Source organism: Lygodium microphyllum, chromosome 24, assembly GCF_053477565.2.
Source record: "Lygodium microphyllum isolate KBCC chromosome 24, Lygodium_microphyllum_v1.1.10, whole genome shotgun sequence".
Taxonomy (NCBI): Eukaryota; Viridiplantae; Streptophyta; class Polypodiopsida; order Schizaeales; family Lygodiaceae; genus Lygodium; species Lygodium microphyllum.
Window position 1 is genome coordinate 90889661 of NC_141158.1, and position 16539 is coordinate 90906199.

General features: G+C 39.8%; 1 protein-coding gene and 1 long non-coding RNA gene across 4 annotated transcripts in view; one reads left to right on the forward strand and one right to left on the reverse strand.

Moving 5' to 3' along the window:
• On the reverse strand, positions 1 to 14018 carry LOC148015352 (uncharacterized). Its single transcript, XR_015688402.1, has 3 exons — positions 13888 to 14018; positions 189 to 265; positions 1 to 80 (listed from the first exon to the last, which is right to left on the reverse strand). It is a non-coding gene; the product is annotated as an uncharacterized LOC148015352 (long non-coding RNA).
• LOC148015353 (uncharacterized) overlaps positions 13911 to 16539 on the forward strand; it is a 17343-nt gene continuing 14714 nt past the window's right edge. For 2 of the 3 annotated variants that reach the window (XM_087665696.1, XM_087665697.1), the window contains exon 1: positions 13911 to 14238. In XM_087665696.1, coding sequence (XP_087521822.1) covers positions 13992 to 14238 — 247 coding nt within the window. In that variant the 5' untranslated portion in view covers positions 13911 to 13991. The remainder of the gene's footprint in view (positions 14239 to 16539) is intronic. The other variant, XM_087665695.1, reaches the window with a different exon arrangement.

The window sequence follows — 16539 nt, forward strand, 5'->3', positions numbered from 1 at the left end:
GCTCCATGAATCCAAGTGTGAGTTATAGATCCTCGCCATCCGAAAGCTTCGTCCCAACACAAATGACCATTGAATGGAGTCTGTAAAACAAACAACTACACATTAGTCCACCATACATAATGCATTTTAATAAAAGTAGTAACTACGGACAAGAAACATGAGTGACTATTGGGCCGCCGCATGTATACAATCTATTGATCAATGCAGTGAGACCGTGTCTCTTTGCATATCAAGTCTCCAAGCCGGTGGGGTTTGTAATGGAGTGCTGCAAAGAAAACAAAATACAATTATTAGAAACACGATTGTCAGTACAAACGATATTACAAATAAGAAAGTGAGAAGAACAAAAGAAAAACTTATAAAGTCCTCCAGATAAGTCCTGTAGCCGCCACTCCCAAGATGATGGACCACTGCTGCCTCCAGCCGTGCCCTCACTGCCTCCCACTGTTGTCGCCAACGTCCCGGAGAATCTAGAGCCTCCTCCCTAAGTCTTCGCCAGTCATTTGCATCTAGCCCCTCGGGCTTTGAGGCACCACTCTTGAGTGCCTTGTGTGCATCGGATCGTCTGTGTGACATGTACGCACTCATGCACTCCATCATCGAGCATGTGGAAAACCTTTCTACCACGGTGGGTATCGAAAACTCCTCATGTAAGGATGCTACTATGTAGTCCTTATTCCCCTCGAGTATGTTCTTCCAATGGTCCAAGACGTTGTGCCAAAAAACTTATTGGCACAACTCTCTCATATGAGACATCACCCTCCTCCCCTCATCATTCATGATCACGGCTCCTGTCCTGCCATCTACAAGGTATCCATACCCCTCTAGGTTATGTCTAAGATGTGTCCTCTCCCACCTACAACCGTGCTCTTGGGCATAACCAAGAGACCCCTATACATCTGGTGTACCCACGGGGGTGGTATCTCTTGGAGTAGCACCCATAGGGGTACCACCTGTGGATGGCTCGAGAAAAAGCTGGAGTCACTAGAGTAGATGTCCCCACATGTGTGACAAATCCTACATGTGATGCAACTCCACCAAGACGATGAGACACAGGCACTGCATCGGTACCTCCACAACAACCACATGAGCTACTCTCTCTCAAACCTGCACAAGAGCGAGGAGTAGCACCTGTATCTCAAGTCGACTGTGAGCTTACAACATCCACATCTCCATAGCACCTCCCAAAAACACTCCCTCCATCTGGGCCCAATCTAGAGCGTCGACCTCCTCTACTGGAAACCTAAGCATCAGAGCGTGCCGAAGTAGATCTAACAGAAAGGCTTGATGGTGTCCGAGACAGCTCTTGGTCCACCATATCTCTGAATCGAGCCATCTGATCTGGAGACATACGTGTGAATATCTCCTATAACTCCTCATCACTCATCCCTCAGCTCATCTTACTCTCCAAATATCATCAAAGGTCACGTGCACAGATAGAAAGTGATGTTAGCATAATCAATATAAAGATTCAAGCAAAGCACGGTAATATAACTTTGAAAAAAAAATGATGTTACTTAAAATGAATATTCTAGAGTACCCTTATAAAAAGCAATTCATCAAGGAATTGAGTAGGCGGATGCTGCAAGTATGGCGAAGCCTATGGTCCCATGTCAGTCTTCTGGCACAACTTCACATACACTGGAAGGTCGATAAATAGGTCACCACAAAAGGATGAGTCCACCTCATTCTCAAAGAATTCTTGGCCTCTTGTCTTTTCGTCATCGTTACCCAATTCTACCTCCTCTACATGCTCCCAGCCATCTTCGACCTCCACCCCTTGCAATATTGACCCCTCCATCTACATATTGTCCTCATCTATGCTGTAAACATTGCTTTCACCATACACCCTTGCACTCCGAGGAGCTAAAGGCACAACATACCACCATTGAGGTTATCAAGGATTTGGATAGAAAATTACATGTTCAAAATCACATATAAGAGAGATTCAACATTTGTGACATATATATGTCGTGAAAAAAGTTTTAAAAAAGTCCGTACACGTGTTGTATATATCCGTCCATCTTTTCTCGAAATCTATTTCGAGAAATCCAGATGGACCTTATCCAACGGTTGCCCTGGCTCCTTCCAATACCACTTTGAACCACTACACATCGAATATGATCATGGAAAAGCTACGGTAATCCACTGAGATAACACTTTGCAAATTCCCATAATACTCCATCTCATCTATAACGATGTTTGGATCCGTGGCTCGCCGTCGATTCTCTTGCTTAAACTTTGCCATGACACCGCAATCCGTTGTGGAGTGCATTTTGTCGATGTGCTCGACGCAAAAATATCGCCCGCATGACCACACTGCATAGTATATTTTGTAATATACATTGAAATGGTTAGATTAGTTGTCACATATAGCCTACCTCCTTCAAATCCATTCACGCCCCTACAATGTCTCTCTTTCTTATGATGCGGTCCCATAGTAAGCTGCCCACATTCTTGAAAATATATATGGGATCCAACAAGTAGTTGATCTGTTAAAGTGGGTCAAATACAACAACTCATAGAAAATAGAGAACCATTGCATTCCGTTTGGATATGACTCCGTGTGGACCATTTTCAACTCATACCAGCTTTGGGCGTTCGTTCGTACTGGAGGTCGTCCAAGAAAACCTTCCCTCAGTTCATGACTCTCTAGCAAGAAAAGCGGTGTGTCCTTGATATACCATCTTCTTCATGGTTCGTGACCTTTGGGAGTCTAATTGTGGCCCACACAATGGATATGCATGATAACCTGAGGTAACCAAACATGTCCCAACACCCCTATTTAGTGAACACAAACTTGAACGAGCTATGATAGATACTACCAACGAGAATGAAAGCCTACTTACCTGAGCACTCCTCGAATCCCGAAAAGTCATGCATGGTCCACATGAGAATGGCTCATATATTGGTGGACTGTTGATCATCACGCTTGCTCGTATCTTCCACGGTGACCCCCTCCTCCCATAAAATCTTAAGCTCATCAACTAATGGACGGAGATAGACGTTCATATTCTTAACTTTATAATGACCAGGAACAAGCAAGCTAAGGATCAGGTATCATTTCTTCATAGAAAGCCATGGCGGAATGTTGTAGTTAACAAGGACTATAGACCACACACTGTAAGAGCAGAGACCAAATGGGTTCATGCCATCCATATCAAGACCGAGCTGAAGATTCCTTGGCTCTCGTGCAAAGCCTGAAAACGTAGAGTCAATGTGGCTCCATGTGTGTGAATCCACTGATATTCGTTGAACTCCATCTGTGGATCTATTATGTGCATGCCACGTTGTCAAGCTCTCCATGCCCGACATACAAAACATGTGAAATATACGAGGGATAAGTGAAAAGTGTCTAAGAACTTTTTGAGGAATGGTTTGCCCTTGCAAGTACATATTGATATCTGTGAGCACCACACTTTGGACATGTCTCCATAGTCCCATACTCTCCTCGAAATAGCATACAATCGTTGACACATGCATGGATGTTGTTATAGTCCATACAAAGATTTCGTAAAACATGTCGCGCATCATCACAAGAGTGAGGCATGGTATTTTCAAGTGGTAATATATGATACTTTAGCAACCTGAAAAGAAATCATAAAACACCTTGAAAAAGAACAATTGTTTTTTATAATGGTGTCGAAAAGAAATCCATGAAGCATACATAGAATGTACCTAAACAACTCGGTCACACTCGAATCGCTCCACTTGTATTTTGCTTGCACACTTAGAAGTGCAAGCAGTGTCTTTAGGCGAGATACTCAACATCCATCATATAATGGTATGGATGCTTCCTCTCTTAGGCAGATCGGATGTCTTGGCATCCGTGGGCATCAATGCATTGATCATTGCCTCCATCTTAGGCTCCAAGATTGGAGGAGGGTCCTAAAGGCTGCATATCTCCTCTAGTATTGATGGTATAGATTGAGTCCTACCTTCCAAGTGGTGGATTGGCTTAGGCACTCCATCCATCGCACGCCCACGAACTCTTCTAATTGGCCGCAATAGGTGCATTCCTCCTTGGGATGAGACGTCACCTCCTTGTATAAAATTTACAACCATGTCTAATGTTTTTGTATATGATATTCAATTAGCTTGTGAATGTAAGGCATGATTGATACACACTTTTCTTATCATTTGCTCAAAGTTTGAGATCGCCTAATCAATGATCTCTGATTGGAACTCGCTAAAGCGTCATACATTACGTGTTCTATAGACAAACGATGCTTTCGTTTGATTGCCAGCTTGCATTGAGAGTAAGAACACAGGACACACTGACTAAGATATGCCTCGCAATCTTGAACATCACAACCATCATCATTTTCCATTTTGTCTGCGTTACAACAAACAACCGGTTTTTGTTCTCATTCTCTTTTTCTTTTTTAATCTATTTGAGAAGGGATTTCTTCTCTTCTTGTAACTCAATAGAATTAACGTCAACTGAAACGTCTTGGTTTACAACACATAACGAACTAGTTTAATATACATTATAAAGATTCCGTATAAACCTTCTTACATTTTAACATAAATTTTTAGGAGCTATTGAGCTTACACAAGTAGAAGGGAAAGAGTCATCTTTTATTTACATTTTTCCAATAGCTAAGAGACATTACATCATGATAAGAATCCTATTATAAAGATTTACCCATGGAAATTAGATACATTAATAGTATGGCTAACCATAGATTCCTTTAAAATAAACATTAAACAACTTATAGATTTTCCATCCACTATATCTACTTAAGGTTGGTTCTAATATAGGGAAGATGATCGACATTGATAAAGCAATATATGCCATTCCATATCCAACACCTTTCATAATGTAGAAATATCATAAATTCAATTTAAGGCGTGCACAAATAGATCCCTTTTTATCCAATTTCTAGAGAGTGCATGGCCTTGCAAATCTAGAGACTATAGTTATATCTAGGTGCATATCTATATTTGTAACATGTCTATCCACCAAACCTAATGGCACAAATATATCAAGAGGTAATCAATATAACTTCCGCTCAAAACTCGTAATAATCAAACTGCATTACTTGAAACTACTTAAGTCTACCTCGTAGGGAAAGTTTCACCTCAACCCCACAAGGATCAACCTAAAGTAAGCCTTAACCGTAATTATAGTCTCCTACCATGGTTATCTAATATTAGCTTAAGATAACTACTTTGCTATCATCTCTTAAACTTAAGTAGAACATTGCATTGGTTTAAAGAGAGTGAGAAATGAGAGGGAGTAATATGCATCAACCACTTTATTAATAAGGTATAGTCTCAACCCAAGCCCCCTAAAATAACATTGATTTGGATCTAGGATGACACACTAGGATAGTTGATATTCAATCATTTCTAACTTGACCTAATAGCATTTTAGATTTTTAATGGAATTCTCTTGGCTAACCATCCCAAAACCACTTTGTTGTATAAAAAATCCATGGGCAATTTAAACACCCCCTTCCCTCGAAGAGTGGCTTTAGTTTTCTAACTAACCTAACACAATTTATCCACCTCTCTCTGTGCTCTTCGTTTCATGTTCTCTCCCCCTTCTCTTTCTTTCTTTCTCTCTCTCTTTCTTTGTTACCCCTCTCTTTGTTTCTCTCCACCCCCTTGTGTTTTCTCACTCATTCTCCTCTCTCCCTCCCTTTCTCTCTATCTTTCTCTCTTTCTTTATCTTTCATGTTTATTCTCTCTCTCTCTCTCTCTCTCTCTCTCTCTCTCTCTCTCTCTCTCTCTCTCTCTCTCTCTCTCTCTCTCTCTCTCTCTCTCTCTCATTTCCTTTCTTTCTCCCTCAATGCATCTCATTCTCAAGAAAAAAAAACAAAAGAAAAGAAGAAAGAACAAGAACAAACCAAGAGGAGGCAATGTACTCACTACAAAGGCTCGAGGATGGATTCTTCGTCTCCTCTTTGCAACGGCCCCTCTTCTTCCTTAATGCACTTCCTCCTCTTCTTTGCGAACGGTGGCAGTGGCAGCGGCGGTGAGAAGCTCTTCTTTTCTCTCTTCCTCTCCCTCTCCCTCCCAAAGCCACAATCTCTTTCACTCTCTCTTTCTCTCTCTTCTGCGGAAAAATGTTGTGCTCGGGTTTCGCCCACTTTTTTTTTCTCAGAGTACCGTGCTATTTGAATTGCATTTGCAAATAGCGACATCGCTAGTTTGCATCGCAAAGGGCCATCGCTATACCCCTATACTCTTGTAGTGTTAGAATATAAGATTCAAAATACTCAATGATTTTTCTCCCTTGCACAAATCCATGTTGTTAAGGATGGACTATCTTACCAAGCAAGAATCCTATACTGTAGGCCATTGCCTTAGTCATAATCTTATAGGCAAAGTTGAACATAGTTAAGAGTCTGCATTGTGATAATTTCATTATGTATAATGAATTAAGCTTTACTACGTCCTTATTAAACTTCTTAAGGAAACACCATCGTGCCTTATTCCATTAATTTTTTTTACAAAGGTATGCAATTACATTCCACTAAAAAAATTTACAAAGGTCCTAATCACATACCTCCCATAAGGATTGAAACACTTCCATTATGATGACATTTGGCCCAAGGGATTTACCCTTGTTCTTTTTGCCAATAATATGCCACAGCTCTTTAGTTGAAATGGGCCTTTCTGGTAATAAGGCCTCAGTTTTTAATAGATAGAAAATTTTCTAACCTTTGCTTGTAATCCCATGGTAGCTCTAGGAGAGTGTCCACAATGGATGATATATGATCAGCAAAGGCTCTAATGACTTCTTTGACCTCCTTTGTGACATGCCCGCTTGAGATGTCCTTGCCGGCATGATTTAGTGGTCCTTCAAGATAAATCCTTTTTAAGTAGCAATGCTTAGTACTCTTTCGAATAACATGGGGTTTATTATCTAGGTTGTCTTGAGTCCACTTCATGGAGGCTCTTGGCCGTTCCCACAAGAATTGATGTGGATTTTTTTGGCTTCTACGTAAGCTAAAGTCTTTTATCTGGAATGAACTATTATTAGTTTTTGAGCAACTACTTATGCTAGATTACTTGAGTTAATGCCAACTCGTATCGCACTTGGTTCAAGGAGAGTGAGAAACGAGGGGGAGTATGAAAACATCAATGCCTCTACCCATAAGGTAAAGTCTAACTCCATTCCCCTAAAACGATACGAAGTTAAGGGTCCTAGTTGTTTCGAGGATCAATTTCTCCTATATTCTAATGTAACAAATCTGTGAGAAGCTCTTGGCTTACTAGGACCACCCTACCTTAGGGTGAATCTGCCAGGGATCACGCCTTCCTACTTCCCTCAATTGGGTAGTTTTAGTTATCTACTTACCTAACACATTTAAGTTGTACATATAAAATCAACTTCCTTAATTAGTCCTTTAAGTCATAATGTTCTCTTGCATAATTTAAAATCACAATACACAAATAATGAAAACTACACTTTTGAATATAGGTTTTTATTCAATAAAATTCATTATACAAATCATCACCTTTTGCCCATACGGAAGAATGGTGTGAAGGCCATTATTTATCCCAAGTTTTTGCTGACTAGTATCGGGGCCTTAGGAAACCCATCCTGATTTACATAGGAATTTGGGTGATTCCTAAGAGTTTATTGGCTTTAGCCCCCCTTGCACCCTCACTCCTCTTGCCCAAGGACTTCTTACAGAGTGACCTCTCGCCATCGGGGTCGGGTCCAAAACTCTTTGAAGCGGCAATCTGTTTCCCTTTTGGGAAGGGACTCATAACTAGCCTTGGGGAAGTCTAGTGTGCTTTCCTTTTTATCATATTGCAAACTTAGTGTATTAGGATTTTTCCATTATTCAATCAATTTTCTAAATGCATTGAATCAAAATCGTATGCACTGTTAGAAACACAAGCAAATTCTTTCCAATGATTTTTTAACAAAAGAGGCAATTGAGCAAGGTCTTAACTTGAAGGCAACCCTTTCCAACTTGATTTTTCTTTTAACTCTTAAGTTTTCCAATTTCCCTTTGGCTTTGATATTCTAACTTTCATTTCCTTTAACCCTCGATTAACTTTTCTCTTTGTGAACATTTTTCTTAATTATCATAGGTCTTTGAGTATGACCTTTCATTCATAATTCTTATCAAGGATTGGTCATGAATCCTATCAAGAATTCTAGAGATTATCCTAAATTGGGAAGGGGGGATTATTGGATTTTTATTTTTATAGTGGGCTTCTTCTCCCTTAAAAAGTATTCCTAATCGATGATGTTGATCATCTATTTTATCCTTCTTGATTCTCTTAATACAAGCTAAAGTTATTTGCCTTTGTTTACACATACTAACAGAATATTTTTTAAATATTTAAGAATTTTGTAAGCATGAAGACAAATATCCTTGATACAATTTTTACTATCCTTTACATTCATACGATTTGTAAAAACCAAGGAACTATTATTAATGCAACTTCACTTATCCTACTTTACATACTTCATAAACATAAAAAGAATTTTTTTCTCAATGCAGCTTTAATCTTTCCAACGGTTTCATGCAAAAAGAAATTATTCTCAATGGAGCTTTTATCTTTCCAACGGTTTCATGCAAAAAGAAAATATTCTCAATGCAACTTTTCTCTTTCTATGATTTATAAATGTATAAGAATTAAGCTTAATGCTCCTTTCATCTTTCCATGATTTTTAACATGGTTTATAACTACGAAAAGAGCATTATTCTCGATGCAACTATTCGTCTATAAGGATCCTAATATAATTGTCCAATGCAATACTATACAATTTACCTTAGCTTTGAATTTTGACTTGATAATCCTTACGTGTCCTTTTTTTTGTTTCTAACTATGTATTTAACAATCATAAATTTATGAAGGAACCCGATCTTTCACCATGTGAGGTGGCGTGTTGACCATGTTTGTGATTGCATTAGTAGCTCCCATGCTCCTTGCTCCAAATTTTCTCCTCTTGGGGGCCATTGTGAAAAGGAGTCCACGATACTCACTCTAGAAATTCTCCTCTTGGGGGCCATTGCAAAAAGGAGTCCACGTTACTAGCTCCAAACTTGGGTGATCTTGAGCTCCATATGGGTTTTGGGGTTCCTTGTGGGATCACTATCTCGCTAGGGAGAAATGACTTGTGTCGAAAATGTTAGAGTGGTACTCCTCTTGTGATTCGAGGATGTCCTTCTTTGTTCTCACTTCCATTCTCTCTTCACTCTTCCTTCCCTCTGTCCTTCTTTACCTCTTCAACCCCTCCCTCTCTCCTCATCCTCATCTCTTCTACTTTCTTCCTTCTCTACACCTCTTCTACTCTCCTCCTTCTTTTCTTCTTCTCTACACCTATTATATTCTTGCTCCTTCCTTCTTCCCTTTCTCTTCTTCCTTCTCCTCTCCTCCTTTTCACATCTTCTTGTCTCCCTCTCCCTTCTTCTCTTTTCTTCACCCTTCACTTCTTCCTCTCTCCTCCTTCCTTCTCCCCTTCCCTTCTCCTTCCACTTCCTTTTCTTCTCTCTTCCTTCCCTCTCTTCCATTCTCCTTTGACCACCTCTTCTTCTTCTTCTTCTTCTTCTTCTTCTTCTTCTTCTTCTTCTTCTTCTTCTTCTTCTTCTTATAAATCTTATCTTTGACTTATGATGTTGCACTCCCTTTGCCTTTCTAGTTTAATATATCCTTTCTAGAGGAGGAGGGATTCAAACAACATTTTAAAGAAGTTTGAATGAAAGCTCATAAACAATGTGATGAGTGAGTAGGCAAGTAGATTAATTATACGAGAGCTATTAATAAGGCAACCAAGAACCATGATAAATTTAACGCTAAAATACAAAGGGAGTGCAACATCATAGTCAAAGATGTAGAGATTTTCTCCTAGAAATCTTATGGTTTTGAATCAACTCTTAAACAAAGTTGAGGCTATAAAAGCTCGATCAAAGTGGAATTGATAGCTTGTTGGGAGCATCACCCATAAGCTATCAATTCCACTTTGATCGAGCTTTTATAGCCTCAACTTTGTTTAAGAGTTGATTCAAAACCATAAGATTTCTAGGAGGAGCCACAAGGAGAAAATCTCTACATCTTTGACTATGATGTTGCACTCCCTTTGTATTTTAGCGTTAAATTTATCATGGTTCTTGGTTGCCTTATTAATAGCTCTCGTATAATTAATCTACTTGCCTACTCACTCATCACATTGTTTATGAGCTTTCATTCAAACTTCTTTAAAATGTTGTTTGAATCCCTCCTCCTCTAGAAAGGATATATTAAACTAGAAAGGCAAAGGAGCTTTGTCCTCCTCCTCCATCATGCAAAGTTAGAGAGTACATGCACTAGTGTGTGATTAGATGATGTGACTTTCGACATCATCATTAACCTACAATCTGGGGTAATCCATCAAGCTCCATGCTTTAGGAAAATTCTACCAAGCCTTATTGACCTCCATGTTTCTCCCACATGTTGATTGTGCCAAGTGAAGGAAAGTTTGCCATCATTATTGAATATCATTGCAATGTCAATCAACTCCTTAGATGTGAAAATTTATTGTTACCTCTCTCTTTCATGTAATAACATACTTTGATGTGCAAGTATTCGATGTCAAGCAATGCCATGTTCCAATCCATGAGTAGGATTGTGTTGCTATCTTTTACCACTCCTTTATATTCCATTGATAGAGCAACTCTATCCATAGAGGGGCCGTAGAGAAATTTGGCCCGTACATCAACAATTAGTATGAGCCTTTTCCTTCCAATGATCATGCTCACTACCACAATACTCCCATCACCTCTCACCCAGATCTCCATCTTTTCTTTATCAAAAGAAGCAAATCCCTCCTTTTTTTGCCACAAAAATCATCATACATGTCATAGGTCTTGAAAGTTTCAAGGCCTCTTCTCTTCCAAATTTCACCTATTGCAAATCCACCACATTCATTTTCTTTCTTCACAATATTGCTTAGCAAAGTCCTTTCTTGAAGGACTCACCAATCCCATAACATTCCCTATGATTAGAGTAAGTCAAGTTACCTTTTTCTCTGTATTCATAAATCAAGTTCCCATTATCATTAGCTTCTTCATGCCCATCAAAGATTGCAAGGATTGCAAAATAGTTTTGATTAACCAAGGGCTTATATGCAAATTCTTTAATATATATATTTTTGCTTCTTATCTCCTTTTTGATATTTGCTTAGAATGGGCTTACATGCTCGGATTCTCCACAATTTCCTCGTTTTTGGGTGGTCCTTTGCATAATGTCCACCCTCTCTATAAATGAAATAGGTATAAAGAAAAACCTAAAATTTGACATCAACCACCAAGTTGATGCCTTTGGTATCAAACAACTCCAACACCTCAGAGACTCTCAGGTAGGACCATGGGCCACTGCGGAAGAAATCATGTGGCAGTAGCTATGCTTATCTCGGGAAAGTATGATGGGTAGTAGGGGCGGATGAACTGGTGGCTGTATGGGAGGGGGAAGATTGTTGGTGTGAGGAGGATGTAGGCGTGTGTGGCTCATCACCTCCTATGGGAGGAGGGGGGGTGGGTTTGGGGGGGGACCACCTGTACCGGGTGCGGATCAGGGGGGTGCTCGGTAGGGGTGGTGGTGGGGGGGAGTAGGATCGAGGGATGGTGGGGTGGACGGCGGTGCATGGCGGGTGTTTGAGGGGGGGTGGGTGTGAGGGCTGTGGGATCTCAGGTGAGGTAGTCTGTGGCGCGGGTGGTGGACGTGGGGGGTCGCGGTCTACCTCTGCCTAATCCTAAATAGAGGAAAAGCTATGTGCATAATCTTACCACTATCAATTGTTGAATTGTTCTTCTCCTTGAACAACTTTTGATCACTTCATATCATTTTTTCCATCTCCACTATATTTTTTCCAACCATTGTGACACTCACATAATAAAGCTCCATCCCATCATTATGTTTTTGTAGCTTGGACATACCACTCAGATTGCTTTTCTTCACCCCTTCAGCCTTGGTACCATTCCCATCTTGCATCGATGTTAGGGTAGGGAGGGGCCGCATGGCAAAATCTTAATTAGACATTATTGCCATGTTTCTCTTGTACTCCACGTTGCTCACCACCTAGACACATTGCACCATTCAACCTCCACTTTCACTCCCTACTCATCATGAATCCTATTCTTTTGGGAATCTAAGCCCTTAAATATTGTTTTTCCCTTTGAAGATGATGTAACCAATGGCTAGGGATTGGCATGCCATTTTCCTCATTAAACTACTGTTAGATGCAAGTTGCACATCCCCCCCTATTCTAATAGCCTTATTCAACATGACATTCTTAACTTTTTTTTTCCCCTCTCCATATATATGATAGAACCATAGCCATTCTTTTATTTTATTTATTGGTCATTCCAAAATGGTAGGACATAAGTGCCACATGCTTGTAAATGTGGCAAAGTTATAAACATTAAGTTAAAACCCAAGCAATTATGTGACATTTGTGTGATTGTCTTAACATTGAGTTTAAGAACCTTTAAACTCTTTACCCTCTCATTTTAGGCTCTTTTGGTGCTATTTTTTGATCAGTTTACTCACTTTTGTGCTTATTGGCCATTTAATAGAATAGCTACGATCATTGCTATCACATGGTCTTGACCATTTTAGAGAATGATTGTGTGACATGGTGTGATTATGTGACATTGTGTGATTGAGCCTAAGAATCTTTAAGCTCATTACCCTCTCCTTTTGGACTCTTTTGGTGCTATTTTTTGATTGGTTTACTTATTTTTATGCTTGTTAGAAAATAATCACAATCATTGCTCTTACATGGTCTTAGCCATTTAAGAGAATGCTTGTAAGCATTAACCTTACATGGTATCTTTTTATTTTTCAAAATGAGTGAAAGTAAAAAACATAAATAAACCACCTGGGTATAATGTCCTAGTAACTTCTAAGAAATCAAGTTCCAAAAGTAAATATATAGAATGACTAGATTTAAAGCATACATGCCCCAATAAAAGGTAATTTCTTTTTTGGTGTTTCATGTTGGGATTGGCTAAAATCAATGCTCTTTTGAACCCTTTCGTCTTTCTTTAAGTACATGAATGAATAATAAGTTATAACCATGCTCGAACTTAGTTTCCAAAAAATATTAATATTAGACTTAAAAGCTTTGGCTTTAAAAAATGAAGGAGATTGTACCTTAGGGTAGATAGGTCAATTATGGAACACATTGTTGGTGCTAGTGTGGCCCAATGATAAAATGTTTGGTACTCAATAACATCACACATGTGTTCGAGGGGAAAGTGGCCCAATGATAAAATGTTTGGTACTCAATAACATCACACATGTGTTTGAGGGGAAAGTGGTGAATATCATTGTGGATAGTTTGAAAGTGTTAAGGGGGGGAGGGTTCAAACCCCTATTTTACCATTGGTCTCGCCTTGTTATTAGTTTGACTCGAGGGCTTTCTTTGTTCAATGAGATTTCACATTTCATCTATATCGCAATGTCATTGTTCATTGCACGACCAAATCTAAATTTTTTTGCTTCCCCTTCATGTTGTGAACATGTGTGAAGCAAAAGAGCAACAAAATTTTCATTAGTTGATGTGAACATTGTGCATGAACTTACCTCTTCTACCATTGGCCCCTTTACCCTATATCTTTAATTTCTTGCAAACCTATAAGTCCCCTCCCCCCCGCCCCTCGGCCGCCCCCTTCCCCGGCCCAAGGCGAATAAAAATTTTCTTGGTATCATAGCTTTTGTTCACACGATAATCCCAACTCTTTATTTTTGATTCTCTCTTTATTTTTTTCACTAGACGTGCAAGCCACCTTTGGCTCTTGTTAGCATTGCAATCAAGGGCATATTATGGGATGGCTGGGGGAATCTAATTAGCACTTTGTAAGTTTTTTAAAATGTCTTAAGACAGAAAGATCAGAATAAAAGTTTCAAGTAAATGAAGCGATAGTACTATACTGTTGCATGTGTATTGTCATTTATGTCGTATTGTGGTTGCGGGGGGCCCGGGGGGAGGAGACGCGAAGAGAGAGAGACAGAGAGAGGCAGAGAGGGGGGGAGGCATGGCGGCAGCTCAAGTGCAATGGCTGGTGGGGACGAAACCTGGCAAGCGGTCTGATTTCCTACCCTTCTCTCCATCGAGCCGGCCAACCAGACTTGACATTCGTCACGGTCATCCTCCTGGCTGCTCTTCCAAGCAGAATAACCGCGTGGCCGCATTCGGGCCGGCTGCAGCAGCGGCATCTGCTGCCTTCCTCCTCTTGCAAGGCTTCCTTCCTTCGACCTCTTATGCCCATACCCAACCGCAAGGTTAGTAAGAAGAAAGAATCTGTTGCTTAAAAAGTTGGATTTGGAAAAACACACACACACACACACACACACACACACACACACACACACACACACACACACACAATGTATGTGTGATAAGTCTTCTCTCAGACAAGAAAAGAAAACAGATTAGACAGTATGTACAATTTGGCATACCTAGCATGGTATGAAAGCATATGTATAAGACAGAACTTTGCCCACCATCGTCTAAAATCTTGTGTGTCTTATAATACGAGCAAAATGTTGCTTATTAAACATATTTTTAGTAATATTCAAATGGTACTTACCTCAGGTCTCCTCGCCTTGTGAGGTGTCTTTAATGTTAGGTGGACTCGTTTAGGTATGGTCCAACGTGTTTGTCTGTAGTGCCAAAATCTTTCGGCCTGAACAAAACTAGCCAATGCATTTGCTCATCTCTTTTTCCTTTTGGAGAAGGAATTTCGTTTTGGCATGGTATGAACAATGACAAGGCTGAAGGCTAGAGGCTAGTTTTGTATTAGCTTACATAAAGATTTAAGTTCAAGTGATGTAGTTGACAGTCTGTTACCTTACTATGGCTTTATGATTACATTACCTTGGGGCTTGCTTCTAATATGGTTTCCCCTGGTCATGTGGCCATGGTTGTGGCAATTTTCTTGGCTATATTGTCATGCGATTGCTTGCTGTGTTTGTGGGTTTACATTACTTGCAGTACACACACTTCTTGAAGATACAACTTGTCTCGTCTCCCATTCACCACCCTTCTTGGTGCTATTGTGTGTTTAGAGTTCTTTTTTTTTTGGGTACATTCATTAATTTAGGGTAGATTTTGGGTTGTGGCTTCACACACCTAAATAGATATGCTGCTTCTTGTATTTTTGTGTGGGTTACTATTTTTCAAGGCGGTTCCTTTTGGCCTAAAATTCACTAATTGGTTTCTTTAGATAGCCTCAACGTAGTTGTTCTCATAGTGTTTGAAGAGTATGATATAGACCATTGGAGTTTGATTTTTATCTTTGAGCCACAAGTGTATTTCAAAATGGTGTCCTCTCTAGTTCATTTTGGGATGTAAAGAAATGCTTGAGCATAGGTCAGAGAGACACAAAATGTACAACAAACAAAGAGTGTAATGTGAAACTCAAAATGAAAATAATATCTTAGAGAATGGATGAAGAGTGAATATTGATATGCCGAATATGCTACTAAGGGGCCTCAAATCTCCATGTCTTGGGGAGTGAGGATGAGATGAGAGTGATATTAGAGATGTCGGGGACAACCCAGAGAGTGTGTTGTACTTGTGTCGAATCTAGAAATCCAGCAGGCTGCAGCAATAGTCCATTGGGTTGGTACAACCTCAAAATTCACCCAATGCATCCAATGAGCAAATGCAAATCTTTGCTTTGGAAAAAAGTCCAAAATGTGTTGGAATGTTGAAAATGCCCACTCTATGCCACTCGGATAGTAAGCTATGTTTCAAAATGTGGGGCATCTTAGACATGGTGGTTGATATGCAAAATCCCATTTATAGTCACATTGGTATGGTACTTGGTATGCAAACGGGAATGTTTGGTAATGCCTCCGAGATTCCTACTACCTTGCATGTTTGGTGCTGATGGGCTTCGGGATGGTCTATTGAATGTTATGTTAAATGTCGTCAAGGTGGTGTGTTAGCGAATGTGCCATTTTTGCAGCTATGTGTTTATGAAAATTTGGCACCCGAGGGCAAGGCCAAGAGGACTTTAATGAAGGGGGAAACCTCTCAAGTTTGATACTTCCAGTGGCACTTAGGACAAGGTGAAAGCTTCGACATTTATTTAGTAGTTTTATGTAGCTTACTGTGGAGGGCAACTTCATCGAGTCATCAAAAGTTTGAAATGTTGCTGCTTTTTTGAAGGGAAATCCCTTGCACTGGTGGACTTCTCTTTTGATGTAGGATAGAGCACCATCCACTTGGGTTTAATTTAAGTAAGTATTAGCTTCAAGCTAATTATTAAGCACATTTGCATTTTGAGGTGGATGTTATGACCACTTGGCACAAATTGGATGCTTGAGTTTGCGCTAACTTGGAGGTTGTAGGAAGAAGTTTTGGGAAGCGTTGTTATTCATCACTTCTTTTTGGTTAGTGCCTATATGCGAGCAATTGAGAAATATTATTTGGTTTATCAAAGGGAATTTGTGATTTTTGCATCGAAACAATGATAACTAGCATGTCTCAATTGATTGAGACACCACGTGTACAACAGATGCATTGTTGTGTGGAAAGTCTACTGGTTTTAAGAATGCTAAGAGGAATTTAGAGGC